General features: G+C 43.2%; 2 protein-coding genes across 2 annotated transcripts in view; one reads left to right on the forward strand and one right to left on the reverse strand.

Moving 5' to 3' along the window:
• Nucleotides 1–352: 352 nt before the first annotated feature.
• On the reverse strand, nucleotides 353–9,748 carry LOC140205095 (uncharacterized). Its single transcript, XM_072272265.1, has 5 exons — nucleotides 9,647–9,748; nucleotides 6,210–6,333; nucleotides 6,084–6,132; nucleotides 1,081–1,167; nucleotides 353–466 (listed from the first exon to the last, which is right to left on the reverse strand). Exons 2-5 carry the CDS (start codon nucleotides 6,330–6,332, stop codon nucleotides 390–392), a joined length of 336 nt encoding a protein of 111 aa, XP_072128366.1. The 5' UTR covers nucleotide 6,333; nucleotides 9,647–9,748; the 3' UTR covers nucleotides 353–389.
• Nucleotides 9,749–9,858: 110 nt separating this feature from the next.
• The window catches only part of pidd1 (p53-induced death domain protein 1), a 73,958-nt gene continuing 57,529 nt past the window's right edge, over nucleotides 9,859–26,287 (forward strand). The window contains exons 1-4 of the mRNA XM_072272266.1: nucleotides 9,859–9,947; nucleotides 24,384–24,724; nucleotides 25,169–25,582; nucleotides 26,061–26,264. Coding sequence (XP_072128367.1) covers nucleotides 24,481–24,724; nucleotides 25,169–25,582; nucleotides 26,061–26,264 — 862 coding nt within the window. The 5' untranslated portion in view covers nucleotides 9,859–9,947; nucleotides 24,384–24,480. The remainder of the gene's footprint in view (nucleotides 9,948–24,383; nucleotides 24,725–25,168; nucleotides 25,583–26,060; nucleotides 26,265–26,287) is intronic.

A 26,287-nucleotide genomic window follows, 5' to 3' on the forward strand; every position in this document is an offset into this window, starting at 1 on the left:
AAAGTGCCACACATGAGGCTGCTTAACAATCTACAAGCCAACGTTATTACAGGAAAGATTCTAGCATGGATAAAGTAATGGCTAATTGGTAGTGAGAATAAAGGGAGCTTTTTCTGGTTGGCTGCCAGTAACTAGTGGTGTTCCACAGGGATCGGAGTTGGGACCGCTTCTTTTTATGTTATATGTCATTGAGGGGGAAATTGGCAGAGCAAACTCGATAGGCCAAAGGCCTAATTCTGCTCCCATGTATCATGGCATGGTTTTCGCAAAATGCATGGGAGTTGCGTACCAGCTTCAAATACAAGAACTGCTATTCTTATATTTGACATTCACACATCACCACACAAACACAAAATATTATAACTGTTTATTTTAAGCCAGCTTTCTATTTAATCAAAGAGACCAAAACCCATGTCATCATCTGATTCTTCAGACTCTTCCTTTTTCTCCTCTTTCTTCTCTTCAACTGAAAATAAAAAAAAAGGTCACAACCAAAATCCTCAATTCCAAGGCTAAATTCTCTAAAACAAAGCATTTGGGAACTAATCACAACACCAACATTGAGTTGAGAGCATCATGGATGTACTAGTTTACAAAGTTCCCAGTTACTATTTTTAGATCTCTTGCCTAACTCATCGATTTCTTAGCAATAACACTAAACAGGTAGGTCAGGAACAGATTTGTTTTATAAATTTGAAGGAATGATGCAGTCCTTTTGTCTGCACTATAAGAATGTACATTCTAGCAATAAATTGTACATCCTTTGACACTGGCAATCTGGGGAAAAAAATCAACTGATGTGGCTGCAGAACCCAGCACCAAAAACCAGCTACATAAAATGTTATAGGATTTAACAGTAAGTTGTACCATAATGTCTCATTTTAGAACGAAAACTGTCAATAGTCCTCTGACTGCACCCAGAAGTTTATAAACCAGATCAATGCCCTTTTATAAGATTTTCCTCCAGTGCAACTATGTATATAGTTTCTAGTCAGATTTGCCTCCACTGCTGTAAATTGATTTTATACTAATTTACAGTTTCCATTCATTCCCTCAAGGCAAACAAAATAAATCACTTACCAGCAGCAGCTGCAGCTGGTGCAGCAGCACTTGTGGCACTAACAGCAGCAGCACCTCCACTTGGGACACTTGCAAGCTTGGCATTGCCTAAACGAGACAACTTGTCAACTCAGTTTTTGTATTTACTCACCACCAACCCAATAGAGGGTCAATTTGGCCTCATTTAGCCAGTTCAACAATTCAAAGGCAATGCCCGCATAAACCTGCACCCAAAATCCACCAGGTATTAAATACTTCTCCACATGCAGCAGATTGTTTGGGGTTCCAGCAATTTTCCTGTGTCTTCTGCACAAATTAATTGCATGGCCACCTGACAATCAAGAACCTACAAACTTCTATCCCCACACAATTCCAGAGTGAGCCTCATCATCTCATACTAATAAAAATTTAATACACAAGTGAATATTCAGGGAATGAGGCACAGAAGTCAGAGGTACGGAAATTTTTACCAGCGATCTCAATCACACTAAGCTGTGAACACTTGTCTCAAGGCAACTTATTGTCAGGGTGGTGGCTTTTTCTGGCAAGTATGGAACAAGCCTTCATTTCAATACCATCTAGAACAAGTGATACAACACTGCAGTAGTGGAGGCAACAAAAATCAGCCAGAATCTCTTCTCTGTTCTTGGGTAAATAGAAAAGATCCAATAAGACATGCAGACACCTCAGTGCTCCGGCCAACATGTTTCCCATCTCCAATTACCAAAAGAAAACTCAACCATCTTTCTTCATTAACATTTTAGTCACCTAAACAACTTCTTGCATTACAATAGTAATTTTTTTTAAAGAATCACTTCAGCTAAATGACCTTTGGATGTGAAAGGCATCCTAAATGGCTCCTTTCAAAATGGTGGCAAAATAGCCAACCATAGCCACAGGTTAAATTTAAGAAACTGAACATTAACTCTCTAAACTTTTAGACATAACCACTAACATACACAGAACCCACCCACCCAAGAAGAAAGACAAATTTAAAGCTGAAGTAGTTTCCAATAAACCACTACCTTTATTGCACCATTGAAAACTGAGTTAAGATCTAATCCCATACAAGACACATTGCTGGACAATGCTCTTTGAATACTTTCATGGGATATTTGCTGCACACACTAGAAAGCAGATGGGGTCTTGGTTTAACATTTTTTCAAAACAACACTCACAACACGCTGGAGGAATTCAGCAGGTCAGGCAGCATCCATGGAAATGATCAGTCAACGTTTCGGGCCGGAACCCTTCGTCAGGACTGAAGAGGGAAGGGGCAGAGGCCCTATAAAGAAGGTGGGGGGAGGGCAGGAAGAAGGCTGGTAGGTTCCAGGTGAAAAACCAGTAAGGGGAAAGGGATGGGGGAGAGGAAGCAGGGTGGTGATAGGCAGGAAAGGTGAAGGAGGAATAAGAGAAAACACAATGGGTACTAGAAGGAGGCAGAACCATGAGGGAGGTGATAGGCAGCTGGGGTGAGGGCAGAGTGAAACTGGGATGGGGGAAGGGATAACTGGAAGTTGGAGAATTCTATGTTCATACCAAGGGGCTGGAGACTACCTAGACAGTATATGAGGTGTTGCTCCTCCAACCTGAGTTTAGCCTCATCATGGCAGTAAAGGAGGCCATGTATGGACAAATCCAAATGGGAAGCAGAGCTGAAGTGGGTGGCAACCGGGAGATCCTGTTTATTGTGGCGGACGGAGTGGAGGTGCTCGACGAAGCGGTCCCCCAATCTGCGTCGGGTTTCACCGATGTAGAGGAGGCCGCACCGGGAGCACCGGATGCAATAGATGACCCCAGACTCACAAGTAAGTGTTGCCTCACCTGGAAGGACTGTTTGGGGCCCAGAATGGTGGTGAGAGAGGAGGTGTAGGGACAGGTGTAGCACTTACACTTACAGGGATTAAGTGCCGGGTGGAAGATCTGTGGGGAGGGACGTGTGGACCAGGGAGTCGCAGAGGAAATGATCCCTGCTGAAAGCGGTGGAGAGGGAAAGATCTGCTTAGTGGTGGGGTCCTGTTGAAGGTGGCCGAAGTTGCGGAGGATAATGTGCTGGATCCAGAGGCTGGTGGGGTGGTAGGTGAGGAGAAAGGGAACTCTATCCCTGTTGTGGTTGTGGGAGGATGGGGTGAGGGCCGAAGTGTGGGAAATGGAGGAGATGTGGGCGAGGGCATCATTGATGATGGCAGAAGGGAAACTACGATCCTTAAAGATCGATCAAAAAAACGTGTGTCCTCAACAATTTGGTACTGCACTAGAGTTCCTAACTAAATTGTGGCCTAGTCAAGGGTTTAATCCCATCCTGTAGCTTGGAACTAAGGGTTGCTAAATAAACCACTGAAGTTTTACCACCTGAATTCACTGTAGCACAAGCTAATCCAAAATTAATGTTCCACATAAAATAACCACATTTACCGATACCAGCATTTTAACCAAGACCCTTGATGCTATTCAAGTACAGTTTTAAGCCTGAACATTTTGTTGACAGTAACAAAGCATGATCCTGACCCACACACCAAAATGCTGGAGGAACTCAGCAGGTCAGGCAGCATCTCTGGGGGCAGGGGAGAGTTGACATTTTGGGCTGAAACCCTTCAAGAGGACTGGAGGAAAAAGCTGAGTGGATTTAAAAGTTTGGTGGGGGGGGGGAGAGAGAAGAGGGGAAAAGGAGAAGAGAAACAAGGTGACAGGTGAAACCAGCAGGAAGAGGGTTGAAGAGCTGGAAACTTGATCAGTGTAAGAGATACAGAGCTAGAGAAGACGGAATCTTAAGAGGGCAGAAAGTCATGGAGGGGAAGAATCAATGGGAGGAGATGGGCAGGCAAGGAGCTATAGTGAGGGGGAAGGGTAAAGAGGATAGGGAATGGTGAAGGGGGGCACCACCAGAAGTTGGGTTGGAGGCTACCCGGACAGAATACAAAGTGCTGTTGCTCCAACCAGAGTGTGGCCTCATCACGACAGAGGCGGCCATGGATTGACATGTTGGAATGGAAAGTGGATATAAAATTGGTGGCCACTGGAGGGAGGGAACGTCCAGACCACAAGAGGCCTGCATCAGGCATTTTCATGCCTTACAAGGTGCATATTGGAAGTCTGTGTGGAGCGCCACTCCTCGCACAAACACTAGAGCAATGTGTGGTTAAGTGCCTTGCTCAAGGACACAAACACGCTGCCACAGCTGAGGCTCGAACCAGCAACCTTGAGATCACTAGACGAACACCTTAACCACTTGGCCACGTGCCACTGGGAGATCCCACTTCTTCTGGAGGACAGAGCACAGGTGCTCTGCACTTGTTCTGTTACTTGCCCCTACGCCTCCTTCCTCACTACCATTCAGAGTCCGAGTCCTTCCAGACGAGTTGACACTTTACTGTGAATCTGTTGGGGGTCATATAGCGCGGCCAGTGTGGCCTCCTGTATATTGGTGAGACCCAATGTAGATTGGTAGACCACAGTGCAAAGTACCTTGTGGTTGGAGCGTAGAAGCAGGATCACCCAGTAGCCACCCATTTTAACTCCACTTCCCATTTGGTAATCCATGGCCTCCTCTGTTGTGATGAGGCCACACTCAGGTTGGAGGAATGACACCTTGTAATCCGCCTGGGCAGCCTCCACCTGATGAACATCTATTTCTCAAACTTCTGGTAATGCACCACCCCCTCCCCCTTGCTTTCTTCCATGGCCTTCTGCGCTCTCCAACCAGTCTCCCTTCTCCAGCCCCGTATCTTTCACCAATCAATTTCCCAGCTCTTTACTTCACCTGCCACCCCCCCCCAACATTTCACATCTCATCTCACGTTTTTCTCTCTCCCCTCCCCCACCTTTTAAATCTACTCATCCCTTCCCAGTCCTGCTGATGGGTCTTGGCCCAAAATGTTCACTGTGCTTTTTTCTCATAGATGCTACCCGGCCTGTTAAGGTCCTCCAGCATTTTGTGTGTTGCCTGGATTTCCAGCATTTGCATCTTTTCTCCTGTTTGAAAGATCTTGACAAGGCAGATTCAGAACTGGTTTGCCCACAGAAGGCAGAGGGTGGCAGTAGATGGAGCAGATCATGCATGGAGTGATTAGCTGCATTCCAAATGATCTGTTCTGGAACCTCTGCCCTTGCAATGACTTGCAAGAGGGAGGAGTCTGTTGATGGCACTCTGTTGGTGTTGTGGATTGTAAGATCCTGCTGTAGGTTACAACACGACATTAATAGGATGTAGAGCTGCGATGAGTCACAGATGGAGAAGTGTAAAGTGATTCACTTCACATGGTTGAAACAGGATTCATAACAGTATGGAGGAACAGGGAAATCTTCAGGGTCCATGCCCATAGATCCCCTTAAGTGTCAGTGTAGATTGACAGGGTTGACCTTCATTAGTCAGGGGAGATTGAGTTCAAAAGCCATAGACCAATGCTGCTCGATAAAGCAGCTCTGGTCAGTCCTCAACAGGATTACTGTTTTCAGTTTTGGACACCTCATACAAAGGGCCTGAAAGTTTGAGGGTGCAGAGACTTTCCAAGATGCTACCTGAATTGGAGAGTAGGTCTTACAAGGAAAGGTGAGCAAGCTAGGCCTTTTCTCTTCAGAAAGGAGGAAAAGAAATGGGTTTATAGGGCAGTAGAAGATCATTCAGTTCCAAATCTTTGGAACTCTTCCTTGATGGCGGAAGCAGGACATTTGAATAAGTAGATATTATATGTTCAATGAACAAAGCTAAAAGTTACTGCTGGAATAAAAAACAATGGCTACAATCCAATAGCCATGAGCTAATTAAGTGGAGAAGATGCCAGAGTCTAAATAAGAGGTTCCCAATCTTTTTTATGCTATTAGGCAAGTGGTCTGTGGACCTCAGGTTGGGAACCCTTGGTCTAAACTGTCTTCTACTGCAAGTACCATGTCATTTTGAATAAAATCATTTTAGGCAGGTAGATTAAGAGAATTATTGGCAACCTTTTCAGTAGAGTAATTGTTAAAATTACTCTTGCATCCCAGGCCTATGACTTTAGAAACAAATATTAAAAAGTGTGACTCACCAGCACTGATGACATCATCTATATTCTTGCCTTTCAGTTCACTGATCACCTGAAATTCATTTTAAAGTGTTAATTCAGGAAATGGAAATTCAGTAATACCAATGCTCTTCAATACACAAACAATACCTTGTTCAATCGCTCATCATCAGCTTCAATCCCAACACTATCAAGAATCTTCTTGATATCCTTTGAAGATGGGGCTTCATTTCCACCCAATACAGCAAGGAGGTAAGCCGCAATGTAACGCATCCTAAAAAACAAATTCAAAGTAAGTGATCAAAAATGCACCCATAGACAAGCTTGAGAGTCATTTTTGTGGTCAATCACAGTAAATACAAGCAACACAAAAAAAAATCAATGATAAACCGCACCCAATTGGACAAACAACCAATGTTTGTCAACAATAAAGCATGCAAACAGAGGAAATAACAGATAATATATCAAGAACATGATATGAACACGACCCACATGCAGTGCGAGTTCACTGATGGGGTGAGCAAAGTTATCCCTTCTGGTTCAAGATCCTGATGGCTGAGAGATAATAACTATTGCTGAGGTTCTTTAATCTTCTTCCTGATAGGAGCCATTGACTCTCTCCACCTCTGATTCTCCCCGCTGCCCCCCCCCCCCAAAAAATGCGGACTGGCTTATGGACCTCTGGTTTCCTCCTGCTTAAGTCAATAACCATCTCTTTGGTCTTGCTGACATTGAGAAGTTGTTGTGGCACCACTCAGCCAGATTTTCAATCTTGCTAATATGTGCTGATTTGTCACCACCTTTGATTCAGCCAATGACAGTGGTGCCAATAAAGTTAAATATGGCGCCAATAAAGTTAAATATGGCTTGGAACTTAATCATAAGTATAAAGAGTCTAGCAGGGGGCTAAACACACCAGGCAGTTGTGGTGCATCTGTGCTGATGGAGACTGTGGAAGGAGCAATGTATTAGGATGAAGCTTAGTTTAATCTTTTGGCTTGTTGTAATATCAACATTTGCGCTACAAAAGCCAAAAATACACAAAATCTGCAGATGACATAACCCAGATTAGATTGCGTGCAAACCCTCGAACTTCTGCCTAGAAGATACCTGGAGAATATCCCTCCCATTCATGTGCCCACCCAAGCTTCAAAAACTGAAACCCCACCAACCATTTCTTGTATGAAGCTACTTGTATCTGGACTACTCAAGCCAATTGGTAATTACAAACTCACTGCCTTACACTGGGCTTTCATTGCCACAGGCTCTCAGTATTGACAACATTTGACATTTCCCCAGTCAAGCAGCCCAGAACCAGGGTTCACCAATTCAAGGTGTCCGATGTTTAGTGACATTTCTTCACCCCAGCTTAGCAAATCTTTGAAATTCACTAAACAGAAAGGCTGGAGACTGTCACAATGTTTGTCACTTGAAGGTTCCTAAGGTTGTCAAGCCAAGGAGTGGTAGTGGGGACAAGCTCCCACTACCTAAAAGTGCTCCTCACAGCAGGCGACTCAAATAGCCTCTGGCAACCAAGTCCCAACTCCTGGCCGTCTCATGTGGCTTAGCCTCTAAGCCTGGTGGAACTGTTTCTACTGACAGGAGAAGGGGCGAAGGTGGGTCCTGGCACCTTAAAACCAGTGCTTTGGGTAGATGGAGCTCATCAGCCTGGGAAGGCAGTCCATATAAGAGAGGAAAAACTCCGATTTTAAACCTCTGCTGCCTTGCAGCCATACCCACTCATGGGAAAAGCTTCGGGAGTAAACCCCGAGGACAAATCCGGAGCTGGAGTCCCCAAGCCAGTCTGACATTGTCTTCAACCTCGTTCCAGCAACTCCTGTGACAACACCGGTGCCAAGTTGTATCAGCCCTTGCCCTTCCCTTGGACAACATTAGTGGCATGGAGAGGGGAGACTTACTGCATGGGCAACTGCCGGTCTTCCATAAAACCTTGCCCAGGCCTGCACCCTGGAAACCTTCCAGGCGCAGATCCATGGTCTCGCAAGACTAACAGATGCCACCAGAGGAATAACAGATATATGGTTATTGCAGCAAAGAGGAATCTAAAGATCAACCTTAATCTTAATCAGTGCTAGCAAAATGGCCTAATTTGCTTCCATTATCCAAGCGCATTCCTTAAACTCACCACCCCCCAGGGTTTAACAGCTCTTGTAACTTGGGTCAAATTCCATCCAATGGCAAACCTTATACAAAATGGTTACAATCCATCCAGTAAAAGAAGTGTCTCTCCCGTTTGAAAGCTTGAGAATGGCAGTGGAAACAATGTGTTTTGAATTTTTGTATCTTCAACAAAATATTTCAGCAGACATGGTGACCTTTGACCCAAGCCTTTCAAAAATCAACATTCAAAGCAACGCTGTCAAATTCTCAATCAGGCACTTATCCAAAGGAATGCAAGCCATCCCGTGTGCTCTGCTGCTGCCCAAAACAGCAACAAATTTGTTTAGGAAAACTCAGCAATTACACATTTTGCAAAACTTAAGACAATAGAGCAAACTATATATATATCAATCATCTAGCAAAAAGAGATGCCTGTCACCTCAAATATAAGGATTTTTAAGTCACGATCATATGAAAGGGTCCTGTGTAAAGAGGTAAAGCTTTGCTCAATGATTGGGAACGTCTGGAGTTATTTGACACAAGGAACCATGGTGGGTCAGATATCCACAACAAACTAGCGGTCTTAAAAGCAAGGTGGATAAATCGAAGCCTCAATAAAGAATAACTTCATCATGCATATCTAAAGGTGTTCCTTAAATACCTCAAATCTTTTAAATAGACCATCCCACTGTAGAAGGTAAAAGAGGATGCCTGGCTTTTCAAATCTTGATTTACTTTAACAAAAATAATTCCTGTTTAATAGCGCGAATTCAAAACAATCTCAACTGGAAAAAAACGACTTATTTGTTTGTTAACATTTTGTTATAATTAATCTCCTAATCCACTATTAAAAAAGGGGCAGTGGAAGGGACAACGGATAGTATTGGGACAAAAACCACGACAAGGGAAAAGCCCACCACCGCCCCATGGTCAGGCCTTCGTCGGCAGCACTAGTGAGGTGAGGTTGAAGGAGCCGCGACCGAGAACGCTGGTGTAGGGGTGGCCGGAGCTCTGGCTGACGGCCCGCAGTTACCGTTGATCCAGCGTCCCATCACCGAATGTCAGCCGACATCGTCAGGCCCGAGTAATAGTCGGGCCCCGAACCAGCCGCACGTGGGAGCGGTGAATGCAGGCGGAGGCTGCTTCCCTTCCCCCGCTCGCCGCCCGTCAATTCAGTGACTAGCAGTGGGGAGAAGGTCTTCTTCCCTGCCGAGAGGCGAATCCCGATCCGGCCGGCATCGTCCTCACTCCTCCCCCCCCCCCCCACCCACTCTCCCCTCACCAGCATGTCCGGGGCCCGCCGCTCCTTCAGCAGCCAGGCCCTGGTTAGGCCTCAGCTTTCCCCCCTTCAAAACCTTATCCTCCCCTGCGACACGGAGTGTGTGGAGCCTTCGGGTGCATGTCGGCGTCCAAGGGAAGGAGTATGCTGCCTGAGAGCAAGCGCGGGTGCAGCGGGGCCAACTTACTTGGCAGGATAGGGGAAGCGCTCGCCTTTCCTCCGGCACACGCAGGGCGCTAAAAGAAAGAGCCTCGTCCTCGTTCACCCACATAAGGAGCATGCGTCAGCTGCTCGCCACGCTATTGGGCAGCCGGAGCCGGCCTTTGGCCAACCCCACTGCCGCCTGAGTAATCCTCTACGTGATTGGTTAGAAGTTTTTAAACTGCAGTTCGGGACGTTTGATGTCAAAGAGTTAGTTGGTGCTGTTGTCGTACAGAAGTTATATGACATGATGTTTTACCGCAAAATGAATAAAACATTACCACCAGGTAAGACTCTGAAACTCTTTACAATGTTGTATGTCTTTGAATCATATTAATTGCTAAGAACGTTACCTGTTGAATCCTACAGCTTCAGTGCACTCAAGAGCAGGGAAAATCACAGCCGCAGCTAATAAAGTCAAAAGTCGAGTTTATTGTCACACACACAAGTATATGTATGCACAATTACAGTGAAACATGTATTTGCAGCAGCATCACGGGAACATGGCATTGGATTTGGCTTTCACAAGAAAAACATAAACATTAAATTATTTTAAATTTTTATAAGAAAGAGCACGATTAGATCAAAGTGATTGCTATATTGAGGTAGTGATGAGGGTTTTGCAGGTTGGTTCAAGAAACAAAAGGTAAATAGTTGTTCTTGAATTTGACACACAGAAATAATGTAATGCCAATGAATTAGTGAAATAATAAACCACAATTCCCCTCCCCACACCCAACCCAAGAATCAACATTCTATTACTGTACGACTTTGTAGTGACAAGTTTATTTTACAGTTAAAAATCCTGATGGCCTTATAGAGTTCATTCTTTAGGAGCAAATATTGGGAATTAATCGAGTGATCTACTAAGTGAAGAGCAAAAGGAGCTGTGGATGATGGAAGTAAAATTGGATAGACAACACACACCAGGTCAGGTAGTAACAGTGGAAAGTGAGTCATGGGTCAATGGCCCTTCATCATAATCTCTGTTAGGTTTTTTTTTCGTGCAAATTGTCATGTCTATCACTGTGAATGTTTTAATTTAACACATTGAAGATTTCACAGATCGTACGACTAGACACTGCATAAAATGAGAAAAATTCTTCAGAGGCTGTCCGTCAGTGTCAAGGGTACATCACTAGAGTTCTGAGGGTTCCGAGGTGACCAATCAGTCCATTGCAGAATCTGCAGATTTTGCACAGGTGGGACAGGTGGAGCTTGGTGGCTGGATTGGACTTGTGCTTGGCCTCCATGTGCTCTTGATGGACGTACTCACATTGCTTTCAGCTAATTTTATGCTCCTCAGCCAATATAGGTATTCTTAAGCTTGGAACTCCCAGTGACTAGAGAGGATCTGATGTCTGTTCTCAAAGATCACTTCTGTGACAAAGATTCTTGAAAGATTTACTGTCTATTCTCATAGATTTCTTGCTGTGTTAAAGTTTGATTTGGGCCACTAACGTCGACTGTGCAGGTAACATGGATTGACATTAAAACCACTTGAACATGGACAAATTCTTGATGTTAGGGATATTGGTTTATCTATCCTTACAATGAATCTGAATGATTTTACAGAAGCAGCATTTCTGATACATTTCTGGGTTATGAAATACTGACTGCAGGTTTCCATATATCTGATGTGTATATGAGTGTGGGAGATCAGTATGGAGTTATAGACCATGAGTCTAGTGACAGGTTTGATGTTTTGGCCATCAGCAACTCCAAAGGGTGTGTTGGCACATTGAGGACAGTGGTGGATTTCATCACCTGTGTCTGGTCTTTCTGAAATATGGGAAATCATCCACTTTGTTCAAGATCCCTTCATGGATGTTAGCGATCAGGGTGAGAACATGTCAGTGAAAGAGGTTTTTTAGCATCAGAATCAGGTTTATGTGAAATTTGTTGTTTTGCAACAGTTCTACAGTACAATATGTCTAGAAATTTCTATACGTTACAAAATAAATATTCAAAAGATAAATAAACAATGCAGAAAGTGAGGTAATGTATATGAGGGCCATTCAGGAAGCTGATGATGGAGGGGAAGAGGCTGGTCTTCAAACACTGAGCGTACAGAGTAAACCTCCTCAGACTCAAGTACCTCCTCCTCGATGGTAGTAATGAGAAAAGGGCATGTCTGGGATGGGGAGAGTCTTTAATGATGGACGCCTGGGATTTTCAAACATTGGTGAATTTGGGCATGTATGTTCCAATAACGTTTGCAGAGCGAAAGTTTATGGTATGTACAGTGAAATAAAAATGTCTATGTGTGTGTCAGTTTACGTGTCCAGTACGTTCTGAGATTACTTTATAAACCCGGACAGAGATTCCTCTGCCCCCAAAAAAATGATCACAGATTTTTTTAAAATGATCGTTTTCCAGTCGAAGAATGCTAGCAAGTTATTTGCAAAGCCAGTGGTGCGGAAAGTTAAGCTTGATCTTTCGCGTTACCATCTGTCAGCTTGGACTAGGAAGTCCCAGTCGCTGGGCTCAGGTGTACGACGGATTAGATGGTTCATGACTGAAGCATTTTTGTAAGTTCGAAACTAAATTTAATAAAATAGTGCAGAGCTTTCTTTACGTTAATAGTGTCGTCCGTTTATAGTGTTATCAGGTCCATACATTAGTAGTATTAGCACATCCCGTGTAGAAGGCACCTTTGTGTCCTCTTTGAAAGATACACTCTTAACAGAGAAAGGCGTCTGTCAGAGTTAGTGTATGTGACTTGAACAGGAAATGCAAAAGTGGTCGGGTCTATAGTGAGAACCAATTAGCCCTTTGCAGTGACGAGGGAGAAAGACTTCAGTAGCAAGGGTTTTGAAGCAAGAAATGTTGCGAAATCCTTAACACCTAACATCACAATTCCGGGAAGTTGTAACAGCCTATCCTCGGAACGTAGCAACTCAGATAGTGTCGTGAGGCGGGAAGAATCTTCCCGACGGCGCTTTTTAGTAAAACCGGGCAAGAGCCGCCTTAAATCCAACGTCTCTTTAAACTCGTGGAAAACTTTTTGTTCAGTTGCCGGGGATCGCGCTGTGTCGCCCGTTCTTCCGGCGCGTTTGGATTTGTCAGTTTCATTTTGGCACTGTGCCTGTATGTGTGATCGGGAACAGTTTTTTTCTACTCTCATTTTCTTTCTTTCCACGGGCCAAATGCATAGTTTTCGTGAGGATATTCTTCGCAGATGCTGAACTGCGATCGTTTTATATTTTAATTTTGTATCAATCCATTATCAGGGTAGGTCGATAAGACTTGGACCTCACAGTCTCGTGACACTTCCTGGACAAGAGCATTTTCTGGAGTTAATTTGAAGGAATTTCATCCACGCCTTTGTAAGATGAATGTTTTAGCTTCGTAGAATGTGATGACGTGTAGCAATAATTTGCAATTAAATAGCTCCTTTACAAAACAGGAGAAAGTCTGCAGATGCTGGAAATCCAAGCAACACACACAAAATGCTGAAGGAACTCAGCAGGTCAGGCAGCATCTATGGAAAAGAGTAAACATTTGATGTTTCGGGCAGAGGCCCTTCTTCGGAGCTGAGAAGAAAGGGGGAACATGCCAGAATAAAAAGCTGGAAGCCGAATAGCTGGGAAGTGATAGGTGAACCAGGTGGGTAAGAAAGGGCTGGAGATGAAGGAATCTGATAGGAGAGGAGAATAGACTGTAGGAGAAAGGGAAGGAGCAGGGGACCCAGTGGAAATATGAGGCAGGTGAGAAGTCAGAGTGGGTAATAGAGAAGGTGGTGGGTGGTGGGATTTGTTTACCAAAAAGAAAAATCGATATTCCATCAGGTTGGAGGCACCAAGACCGAATATAAGGTGCTGCTCTTTATATTCATTGTGACATGAGGAGGCCATGGACCGACGTGTCAGAATGGGAATCGGAATTCAAATGTTAGGCCTCCGGGAAGGCCTGCTTGTGACAGTTGAAGTGGAGGTGCTTGACAAAGTAGTCCCCCAATTTAATTCAGAGTTTCATGAAAATAAAACAATGCCTCGTCAGGGCTCCAAAAACTTCAGCATCTTAGGAGCACTATTGAAAGAAGATTGAGGATGTGAAGGGCAGGTGGTGAATGGAGAAAATGCAGGAGGTTTAGTGGCAACTTTGACCTGTGCATGTTCTTCACCCTATCAACACCATCTACTGACTCAGCTCCCAACACCTTACCCCAGAGTTAAGAACAGAATGTGGGAAGGGCTAGTTAGACTCATCAGAGACAGAGTGCCAGTGAACATCTGCTCAGCTGGGATTCCGTCCTTGTTGTGAATGCCCACTGGAAGCCATGGGCCCAAACTTCCCACCTTCCCTGACTGACAAGAGGATGAAGTGGCCAGATCCATGCTGGAATAATGTTCACTTCGAAATAGGTAATACCCATACTGAAGTTTTAAAACCCAGTGGTAAAGTCCTTCAGTCACAAATCCACTTGTTGGAAGAGGAGAATATAGCAGGAGATGTCAACAATGCTATAATTGTGATCAGCCTCACAAATGGAGAAAAGTTTATTTGTGATAACTAAGTAACATTGAACCTGCTGCCTAACGCAGAGACAAGCATCACCAGAATAATCCTTAAACACCTCCTCTCGTGGTCAAGGATTTGCTCCATGATCCAACAAGTGAACTCCAACCATGGAGATGATTGTGCACATGATCTTCACCATGCAACAACATGCAGGGATTTGCTCCAATCACCACACATGCAACTTTTTGCCCTTGCTAAAGTCTCTGACAGCAACAATCAAGAGGCACTGTGAGCTATCATACTAAATGCAGGTGCTTGCATAAGTATGTCACCATTTGATATTTACTTCATGATAGTATGTAAGGCATAATTTGAACTTGTGTATCTACAACAGAGTCAATCATGGTGGAGACCAGCGCCAAGCAGAGTGCATTATTGCCCCAGCACTTTTTTTGCCAAGATATTATGCTTCACTTCCACTAGGAACTAATGAGAAAATCTTCAGCCTAAGAGACTGTGCTAAAGAATTAAGGTCACAAAATTTCAACAGTTGAGCAGAATTATGCAGGTGATGTAGGTTGTGGACTACAGGAGGAGTGGAGACAGGCTAACCCCTATTGACGTCAATGGATCTGGGGTTGAGGGGGTGAACAGCTTTAAGTTCCTTGGCATAAACGTCACCGAGGATCTCACGTGGTCTGTACATACCGCTGTGTGGTGAAGAAAGCACAACAGTGCCTCTTTCACCTCAGATGGTTGAAGAAGTTTGGAATGGGTCCCCAAATCCTAAGGAATTTCTACAGGGGCACAATTGGGAAGACTGGCTGCATCACTGCCTGGTGTGGGAACTGTACCTCCCTTAATCGCAGGACTCTGCAGAGAGTGGTGCGGACAGCCCAGCGCATCTGTAGATGTGAACTTCCCGCTATTCAGGACATTTTCAAAGACAGGTGCATAAAAAGGGCCCGAAGGATCATTGGGGACCCGAATCACCCCAACCTCAGACTGTTCAAGCTGCTACCATTGGGGAAACGGTACTGCAGCATAAAAGCCAGGACCAACAGGCTCCGGGACAGCTTCTTCCACCAGGCCATCCGACTAATTTATTTACACTGATACAATTGTATTTCTATGTTATATTGACTGTCCTGTTGTACATACTATTTATTACAAAGCACCATAAATTGCACATTTAGACGGAGCCGTAATGTAAAGATATTTACTCATGTTTGCGAAAGATGTAAGAAATAAAGTCAATTCAATACATTTGTGCATGGCTGAGTGCTGAGACCTGTTCCGTAAAGCATACTAGAAGAAGATGGCCTTGCATTCAGCATCTGCAAGACCAGGTCCTTTGCCAATCTGCCCTCCCTGCACAGCACTTGCCCTCTGTCAATAAACGTTCGTGGCGAAACTGCTAGAAAGAAGACTACTTCCTATATTTTGGGAGGCACTCCATGACAAAGGCAGATAACAATGATGAAATTGAACACCACCTTGCTTTTGGCATTTGAGGAGGAAGATATTTGAAAATCAAGACTTTGGGCCTGGTACAAGACCCATGAGCAGTAGTGATCCCTGCTTTCCTAATGCTTTGGAAGCCTATACTGCCTGCAGCAGATACCTGAAAGCAATCGAAAGATACTATCATCATTGTCACTGCAAAATTTGCTATATTCATTAGAAAGATGAGCAAATCAATGTCAGTATCCTCCACCTGGTCAGCATCCTAATCTCGCACGGTAGCTTCTTTAGGTAGGCCATGCCATTTACCCATGCCTAACTCCCAGAACAGACAACCTATTCAGAGTTCTTTCATGGAAGATTACCGGGCAGAGTGAGGAAATTATTCAAGGATGTGCCAAAGCTTTGCTGAAGAAATACATCATCCTCATTGGCTCCTGGAAATCTCTTGCTTATGGTCACGAAAAGTGGAGAAGGAAGTGTCGTGGTTTCTCGTTTCTTACAAACAACAAGGAGACGCAGAAAATCCTTCAAGACGTTTTAAACTTTAATTTGCAAATCAAAGCTGAGACAATCAGAAAACTAGTAGCTGACTGCCCATCGAGGCTTGTACACAGCATTCTTTATAGCAATCTCCTATCTTAGCTACATTATCATATCCAGACGGCCTGTGCTCACACATCATCAATACATCCGCTCTCGACCTTGCACTATTGTTTTACTCCCCAATTTAATTATGTCCTAGTTTACTTTTTAGACCAGGTGTCTCCTCATCCCTAACCACAGTTATTTCTTAATTAGTCTTGTTGTGACATACTACCACATATTTCATTACCTTACTCGCCACCGTTATCTTTCTACTTGGTTTCATTCTAGTTCTCTTCCTGAATTAATAGTGATTAGGTCAAAAGTCATGGCTACATAGTGAATACCCTCTATTCAGCTAGCAGTGGTTACATAGTAAATATAGAAAATATAATGTGTGCATTTGAGTAAATACTGAAATACTGTTGAGTAAATATTGTAAATACTGTAATACATAGAAAATACAATGTATGCATTTACATTTTCCAATATAAATCCCCTTTGAGACCCACAGGGTCTCGTACAGAGAGAGAGAGGACTGAGAGTCTATGCACAAAGGCTCAAATAAAGCCACGCATTTACTCCCAAATTTAGGTTAAACTATAGTTTCCTGCGCTTAAGACTCAAAGTGTTCTCTCCCTACCTCCCTAGGCTGCTGAGCCAAAAACCCGCCCCTTCGTATCTGAGACGGAAAAAGACTCAGGAGCCTTCACAGCCTAATTCCCACATATTTCATCTCTCTCCTGTTCGTCTTGCATGTCTCGTAAACTGTACGAATACATCATCGGTGCTTCTTTCTCGTAGGGCTCGACCCAATAAACTCCAGGAGCATCGGAAACCGTTTCATTGCAGCACGCACTACAAGCGACTTGAGGCATGGAAGAAAACAGCACAGAATGACCGCACAGCTTAGCAATACAATACCAATGGTTACTGCAATCTTGGTCAGCCATGCTCCCCATCCCCCTAGTTTACTATTTAACCAGTCAAAGAACTGGTGTCCAAACCCTGCATTTTGTTTAACTTTCTTTCTTAGATTTTTCAGTTTATTCATTGCTCTGGTAAACGATCCCTCCAGACTGGTGTTATTCGGTATAAAAGTACAGCATTGTTCCCCAAACATTACACAAACTCCTCCTTTCTCTGCCAATAGCCAGTCTAGTACCTGAATATTCTGCCACGCCACTCTACTGGTTGCATCTAGCTGCTGCCCCAAAACCTCTAGTGCATCATCGGTGTAGTTAATGAATCTCTGTTGATTATAATATATATAATTTATCCATTCAACATTTTTACTAACCCCTTTCACAGGTATAAGTGCTTCCCAGCCCGCAGCAATCTCATTTCTTGCTTTAAACTCGTTAGGTATACCTCTCGGCTGTCCTATACTGTCAATTTGGACTGTTGGATCAAGTTCATATTTTCTCTTCCTTCGTCGCAGTATCTGCTGCTTCAGAGCGTCAAATTGTACTTCAGGGGATACTACAACTTCTTGAATCAGCATAACTCGTGTACATGTACTTGTCCAACCGAGGGGGAGCATGGATCTCAGACCTCCCTCCTTCCCACAGAGCCACCAGGTATCTGCTAACGGGATGCTCTGGGCATCCAGTGCACCATCGGACGAAGGGGTACCTGTCTTGTATCTCTGGCCTGGGGTTACATCCCAAGTCTTAGCACAGTTACCACTGAAATGTCCAACCAAGAGATCACCCATCCATGTGAAACATTCATAACTCAAATGCTCCTGCACTTTGAGCTTTCCCAATGTGGGTATCTGGCTTCTTTTATTCATAGCCCACGGTCTGCTGTAATTATAGTTAGAGGCAAGCTTGTTTTGATCATACTGCGAGGAAGCCTGGTATAACATACACCAATAAGGGCACATTGGTGTGTTATCAATACATTTCCGATAACAAGGATCTATCCCGCTACAAATTCCCATACTGCAGGTCTTGACTATACTTGGACACTGCTGCGCACACTGCCCCCTCCGCTCCTTTCACCATTGCGCGCAGGTGGAAGAGTTGTAAGGCATGGGGACTACATACTGTGCTGGATTTGCTCCTGAGCATACATAACAATTCTGTCTCTTCATCATCCCTGCTGTATAATTTGCCCATTGGTACTATATGTTCTGATACCATGGTACGGAGGTAATCGTTGTGCTCCTCTTACTCCTTTCTCTCAGGTTTTGTGGGATCCTAACAGTCCCATGCCACATCTGCCAAATTAATGGTCTCCAAATCTGCACAAGAGTATCTCAGTGTATCCTCCCGGGGGCCGGACTGGTCGCCCCCAAGTCGTCCCCATTATCTGAAAGAGTACTACCATCCATAACCCCATCCTTAGGGTCTTCGGGCCTGTCCTCAGGACCAAAAATTTCCCTTATTACTTGGTCAAGTTCCTGCGGTTCAGTGTCAGCTTCTTGTTCCTCTTGTCTGTCCCCTACTGTTTGTTCCTCTTCACCACTTACCTCGGGTGGCCCACCTGATTGTACCTGCGGGACTGCTCTAGTGCAGTGAGTGAGATGATACCAGGTGGAGCGTCCTTCCACTTGAACTACAGTGGGTGATGCTTTGGTTACTATAAAGGGCCGTTCCCTTCTGGGTTCGTTCCACTTTCTTCGAAACGCTCGCACATAGACCTGATCACCTGGCTTGATTGGTCCTTCCCCTCGATCGATCTCTGGCTCTTTCTGTTTTTCCTGTGCATAAATAGACTTATGTATCATAGTTAATTGCTGCATGTATTGTTTTAATTCCACTTCCAATTGTTCCAAACTAGGCCCTTTATATGGTCCTCTCCACTGGGGCACTGGCATGGGCCTTCTGGTTAGCATTTCATGCGGTGTTAGACACGTCATCCGATTAGTCTGCATGCGGTAACTCATTAACGCTAACGGTAGTGCATCGACCCAATTGAGTTTAGTATCTGCACAGATTTTGTTTAGTTTTTAAGGTCCCGTTAATTCTTTCCACCATACCCTGCGACTGAGGGTGATACACACATCCAAATCTCTGCTTTATTCTCAGTGCTCGCAGAACTAACTTGACCACTTTTTGAATGAAAGCTGAACCATTGTCTGAGCTCATTTCTGTCGGTATCCCAAACCTTGGGATCACTTCGTTTGTCAGGAATTTCACCACTGTTCCTGCCCCTTGATCTTTCGAGGGTACTGCCTCTACCCATCTGCTGAATCTGTCGATTACCATCAACATGTATCTTTTCCCTCTTACTGTTTTTATCATGTCTACATAGTCAATCACTGGGTGTTTAAATGGCCCTTCAGGTACGGGTATATGACCTATTGGGGTTGTAATTCCTTTCCGAACATTATTCTGCGCGCATACCTCGCACTGTGACAACACATGGTCTACTGAAGCCTGTAAATAAGGCGACCAAAATCCATCCTTTTTTATTTTTCTTATTACTTCCCCCCCCCCCTTGCACAATGATCCATCCCATGTGCTTCTGAGATCAGGATAGTCAGTAAAGGGGTGGGAGCTACCAGTAGGCCATCTTCCGTGGTCCATAGGCCTTCTGGGTTCTGCTTGGCCCCCCTTCGTCTCCACAGAGTTTGTTCTGCCAAAGTTGCCTTTCCCTGTATCTTAATTAGGTTCTCTACCATAGGTTCCGGCTCTAGACTTACCTGGGGTGCGATAACAGCGGATGTACACCCAGACGCTTTCCTGGCTGCTTCATCTGCAGCTTGATTTCCCTTTGTTACTGCATCATTTCCTCCTCGGTATCCCAGACTTTAATTTCTCCATTTAGATCCACTCTTCCTGTTATCATCGGACACGGCTTAAGGGTTTTTCTCTCGTAATAGGGAGGAGGTTTTTCTACGTCTTTCAGGTCTGGGTATAGAGCCGAAGCCGACTCCCTGTTATGCTTTTCCTTTTCTTTATCAGCCTGCTCGTTTCGTTTCTCAGTGTCTTTTTTTACTTACTATTAATATACCTCCCGTCTTTCTTAATCTTTCTCCTTCCATCCTAAAGAGTTTTAACACTTCCATTTCTTGTTCCCTTTTTCCTTCTCTTTTCTTAGATTTATCTTTGGGTTTGTGATTTTTAATTAGCGCTTCCATTTCCTCACATAAGCTTACATCAAATGTTCCTTCTCTTGGCCATTTCGTGACCAGTTCTTTAGTTCTTTTTTCCCATTTTTCTGAAATTTCCGCGATCTTACCTTGACACACCGGGAATTTTCTGCTCAATATTTCTACTGCCGTTCCTTTCTCTGTCATGTTGTTCTTTTTTTCCTTTTTCTAGTATGGTATTTTTAGAATCTCACTACTTGCCTATTTAATAGCACTATTTTTCTAACTCTATTTCTATGCCTAGCCTTATGGTTTATCTCACCCACGTCTGAATTATCTATCAAACTATCTTTGTCTCTTACTACATTCTGCCCGTGCAGACCCCTACTTAGGGTGGTATCCACAGAACCTTTTACACCTCGCCTATGCAGACCCTTACACTTCTTAAGGCAGTATTCATGAGGATTTTTAATTTGCACATCGCCTATGCAGACCCTTACACTTCTTAAGGCGGTATTCACGAGGATTTTTAATTTACACCTCGCCTATGCAGACCCTTACACTTCTTAAGGCGGTATTCAGGAGGATTTTTAATTCTCCTTCCCTGCCTGTTCAGACCTTCGTTTCGTGCGAAGCGGTATCCACAGGGACTTACCAACACCACGTGGAATTTTCTTACTTAACTTGTTATTACTTCATTCGTACTTACCCCCGCTGCAGTGTTCTTGATTAATCCTCTGAGCCTCCTTTTATCCCCGATTCTCCCAGATTCTTTGGATCGGAGAGACCTTCCGGCAGTTGCTTCACACTTCTGAGTCCCCGAGACCCCCAAAACCAACAGAATTCTTAGTCCGAATTATCGCAAAAAGCGCTCACTTTTTTCTTTGGGTGCACCCTTAATTCTGTTAGCCCCGTGAGGGTCCCCGAGGGACCGGGAAGCGTCCCAATCTGCCGTTCCCTTCCTCGCGGGTCTCTATCTGAATCCTGTTCGTGACGCCAATTTTGTCGTGGTTTCTCGTTTCTTACAAACAACAAGGAGACGCAGAAAATCCTTCAAGACGTTTTAAACTTTAATTTGCAAATCAAAGCTGAGACAATCAGAAAGCTAGTAGCTGACTGCCCATCAAGGCTTGTACACAGCATTCTTTATAGCAATCTCCTATCTTAGCTACATTATCATATCCAGACGGCCTGTGCTCACACATCATCAATACATCCGCTCTCGACCTTGCACTATTGTTTACTCCCCAATTTAATTATGTCCTAGTTTACTTTTTAGACCAGGTGTCTCCTCATCCCTAACCACAGTTATTTCTTAATTAGTCTTGTTGTGACATACTACCACATATTTCATTACCTTACTCGCCACCGTTATCTTTCTACTTGGTTTCATTCTAGTTCTCTCCCTGAATTAATAGTGATTAGGTCAAAAGTCATGGCTACATAGTGAATACCCTCTATTCAGCTAGCAGTGGTTACATAGTAAATATAGAAAATATAATGTGTGCATTTGAGTAAATACTGAAATACTGTTGAGTAAATATTGTAAATACTGTAATACATAGAAAATACAATGTATGCGTTTGCATTTTCCAATAGAAGCAGTTGAGATAGTATTGAGAACCTTGAGTTTATGCAGATGACCTGCATTCAAGCACATCTCTTCACATCCACCTGAAGGCCCCTTCTGCTTCATCTTTGGAAGTACACTGTTCCCACATTAGCCTCAGCAGTTACCTCGGAACACCCATGAAGTGAACCTGAGGGGCTGCCTAAAAATAGGAGAATTAAAAACTCATTTGCTCTTGTCACCAATGTAAGGTTGGGAAAGTAATGCAGCATTTTGCCATTAACCCGTACCCTCGTGACCTCAATAACCAGTGCAAAATTTAAGATCATAATCAAGTTTCATTTTGGTCAACATGAACTGATACCGATCCTACTCTTTGTTGCATCTCCTGCTCTACACCAAGCTGTTGTTTCCTTATGGGCACCATGCTTCTGGTTTGTAGGCCGAGGCAAAGGTATCACCATTTAGGAGGGAGATTGACAATCTGGCTGAGTGGTGCCATGAGAACTGAATGTCAGCAAGACCAAGGAGCTGATCATTGACTTCAGGAGGAGGAAACCAGAGGTCCATGAGCCAGTCCTCATCAGGAGATTGGAGGTGGAGAGGGCCAAATTCCTCAGTGTTGTCATTTCAAAGGACCTGCCCTAGGCCCAGCACGTAAGTGCAATTACGAAGAAAGCAGGGCAGCACCTCTGCTTCTTCTGGAATTTGCAAAGATTCAGCATGACACCTAAGACTTTGACAAACTTGTATAGATGTGTGGTGGAGAGTATATTGACTGGCTGCAACAATGCCCTTGGATGGAAAATCTGACAAACTGTAGTGGATACAGCCCAGTCCATCACGGGTAAAGCCCTCCCCACCATTGAGCACATCTACACAAAGTGTTGTCTCAGGAAAGCAATATTCATCATCAGGGACCCCCACCACCCACGTCATGCCCTCTTCTCTCTGCTGCCTTCAGGAAGATCAGAATTGGGTTTAATATCACCAGCATATGCTCTGAAATGTGTTGTCTTTGCAGCAGCAGTACAACATAATACATAATAATAGAAGAAACTTACAAAAAAGGTACAGGAGCCTCAGGACGCACACCACTAGGTTCAGGTACCATTGTTAACCCTCAACCATCACACTGTTTAACCAAAGGAGATAACTTCATTCAACTTCATTTGCCCAATCATTAAAATGTTCCCACAACCTATGGACTCACTTTCAAGGACTCTTCAACTCATGTTCGATATTTATTGCTTATCTATTCACGATTTTTTTTCTTTCTTTCTGTATTTGCAGTTTGTTGTCTTTTACACAATGGTCGACACTCAAGTTGGTCCGGTGTTTCATTGATTTTATTATGGTTATTGGATTTATTGAGAATGCCCACAAGAAAATGAATCTCGGGGTTGTATATTGGTGACATGTATATACTTCGATAATAAATTTATTTTGAACCTTGAACTTTGAACTCATCTTTCCTTTATTGGAGTCACTCCAGCTGTCATCCTATTGAATGTTTTCCCTTTTGTTCTTTATTCACCATCTCTCAGCTACTGTATTCTCCTTCTTCATCTCTCTCTGTTTTGTAATCTTACACAGATGAAAAAGTTATGGTTTGCAGCTATAACTTTGTTTTAGTTTTAACAGTTGTACAAATGTAACCCTCTCTCCGGGGCTCATACACAAAAATGGCTCATTAGCTAATTCTGGTAATGATAATCTTTAACACGAGGTGAATATTTTTTGTCTTTTATAAGCCCAGTGGATCTTGGTGAAATCGTGAAGAGGCAATAAATCAGCTTCAAGGATAAGATAAATTTAGACAAAGCATGAAATAAAACACACCTTTTTGATTTAGTTTTATGTCACTTCTCAATATTTTCTTAAATTGCTTAATTGTTGTGAATGCTTCTTTGAAGTTGAAAATACTATATTCAACTTGTTTAGTATATTGTATATACTATACAAGGTGCTTTGGATGTAAGTTGCAGTTTTTGCTGAATAAGGGTCAATTTTGCATTGACAACAGGCCTGCTTGGAACTAATTTGATAGCGTCCAGATTCACCTCATAGGACAAAATGGCCAGCAGATGATCCCTAGAAAGGCATCATCCAGACAGGTTGTAGTGCACAACGCTGGGGGAGTACTGGAGTGCCAGCAGTCCGATCTTTTAGCTAGACTTCTTGAGCGGTATTAAGTGAATTCCCAATCTCTAATATGAGAACAAGGAAATTTCATGACTGTCATGGCAAACATTAATTAACTGTTGATTCTGGGATCTGGTTTGAAAGTTAACTACTGTACTTCCAACTTTGTTACAGTAATTACATTTCAAATGCAGTTTTTAGTCTTTTTTTCTCAAGTATCATTTGTGTACCTAATCTGATAAGTCTCACCTGTCTTGTCTTACTTCCATGATTATATATGATAGCATCGCAATCCTGCTTTTTAGTTTGCAATATTACGCTGTGCATCAATGCCTTTAGTTTTGAGAGGAACAACTCACTATAATTCTGTTGGACTAGACAGATGTAAAATGAACTAATTAGCGAACATGTTTATTAACTTATGACTTTTCTTACTTTCTCAATTTTGTGTAGTGCAGCCTGTTCTTGAGGGAGGATCATTGTGCAAAGCACCAAATGTCTGCCTGGCGTGTTGAAACATGCACCTTGCACAGCTGAGCTATGGTAGAAGATGGCGAAATTATTGCTTGGGGAGGCAGACAAAGACAGCACTGCAGAAGTGTACTTGGCAGACAACAGACTGAACTTAGACGTATTTCCAAATGGCACCAGAAAATTTTTGGTGCTATGCAATACTCACAGGAAGGAGCTACAACAGGTTGAGTTTCTACGGCTAAACTGCAATGAAGAGGAGATCGGTCCATCACTGACATTCGTTCCTGAACTAAGGAGGCTGAAATCACTTGTGCTTAAAGGTATTGCAACTGGGTTTACTTGTGAGGTCAATTAATACCTTGATTCCCCTTTTTGTCATTATTATTTTGTATTTGCATTTCATTTTCTGAATATAAATGAGTTTGGCTATAGAGTATTTCGCTAACATTTTAATTTCTAAATTATAATTTGGGTATTTTTATTTTTATGTGATTATGAATAATCAGTGGTGTGAATACTACATGTTTTTAATTATTGCAAAGTAATAAATGTTATTTATATTATATAGAGCATTGTGCACATCTGCATGTATGGGTGAGTGATTTTTGCTGTCAGGATGTATGTGTACTGCTGTAAGTCTGTTATCTCTATGGGCAGTAATGGATATAATTATATTTCGGTAATTCCTGGACAATAAGATAGTGCGATCCACCTGGATATTTACATCCATTGAAATATTGATATTTGTTAAATGTAATCACCAGGTGGTCACCTCAGGGATGAATATGGTGCATGTAAGCATGGTCTGTTGGCGACTTTGCCTGTGAACTTTGGACATTTCCAGTGCTTGAGTCATTTGGATCTGAGTTTCAACCGCTTCGTCTCTTTGCCTGAATGTCTGACGGAATTGAAGGAACTCACTGTGCTCCTGCTAAGCCACAACCAACTGGCTGCACTGCCCAACAGCATTGGGAAGCTGGTAAAACTGTCTTTTCTGTCCCTGATGAAAAATCAGCTGAGGGTGTTGCCTGGAAGCATTGGTGAACTTGTAGCACTTAAGAGAGTGGACTTATCTGAGAATAAACTGGAACAGCTTCCTGATGAGATCGGAAAACTGAGTAGCTGTACCTGGATAGACTTTTCAGGGAATCGATTGAAAACTCTGCCGTCCACACTCAGTGAGTTAATTGAACAAGTCTGATTACGTGTTTATAGATGTAACTTGATTTTAGGATTGTCTCATTAATGTAAGATCATTAAGAACATTATGGGTTAAGGATCTGTGAAAATGTTGAGATAAAAATGAGCTAAAATGTTTGAATTAAATTTTTATTACAGACTACTATATTTGCAATGCCACTACTAATACACATTTGGCCTATGTAACATCTTTCATAGACAAGATAGTGTTAGACAAATCAATGCTTTGAGCAGATCATTTATGGTTAGAACTGGCACCTAAATGACGGGTTAGAAGCTTCATTAATACTTTTCGTGTTCTGCATAACACTGCATTTTGAGTTATTTTTGGTTTGCTTTAATTTTTAAGATTTTGGTACAAGATTAGATAAGTTTAGATGTTGATGTATCGTGATAACAATAAATTTTTTAAAAAGCACTTATATATGATACAAGTCTTGATTTGCCTGCTTGCAGCAAACATGGCGTCCCTTGGGGAATTACATCTACACAGCAATCAACTCATAACGGTTCCAGCTGAGCTTGCTTACATCCCCAACTTGTCAAGACTTGACCTGCAAAACAATTGCCTACGCTCTGTGCCCCCTGAGATCCAGAACTTCCCCTTTGTGCATTTGAAGGGCAATCCAATAGGGGAGGCAGAAGGCCCTGAAGAACAAGGTACTGCATCGATAGACTGTAGT

This window comes from Mobula birostris, chromosome 11 (assembly GCF_030028105.1).
Source record: "Mobula birostris isolate sMobBir1 chromosome 11, sMobBir1.hap1, whole genome shotgun sequence".
Taxonomy (NCBI): Eukaryota; Metazoa; Chordata; class Chondrichthyes; order Myliobatiformes; family Myliobatidae; genus Mobula; species Mobula birostris.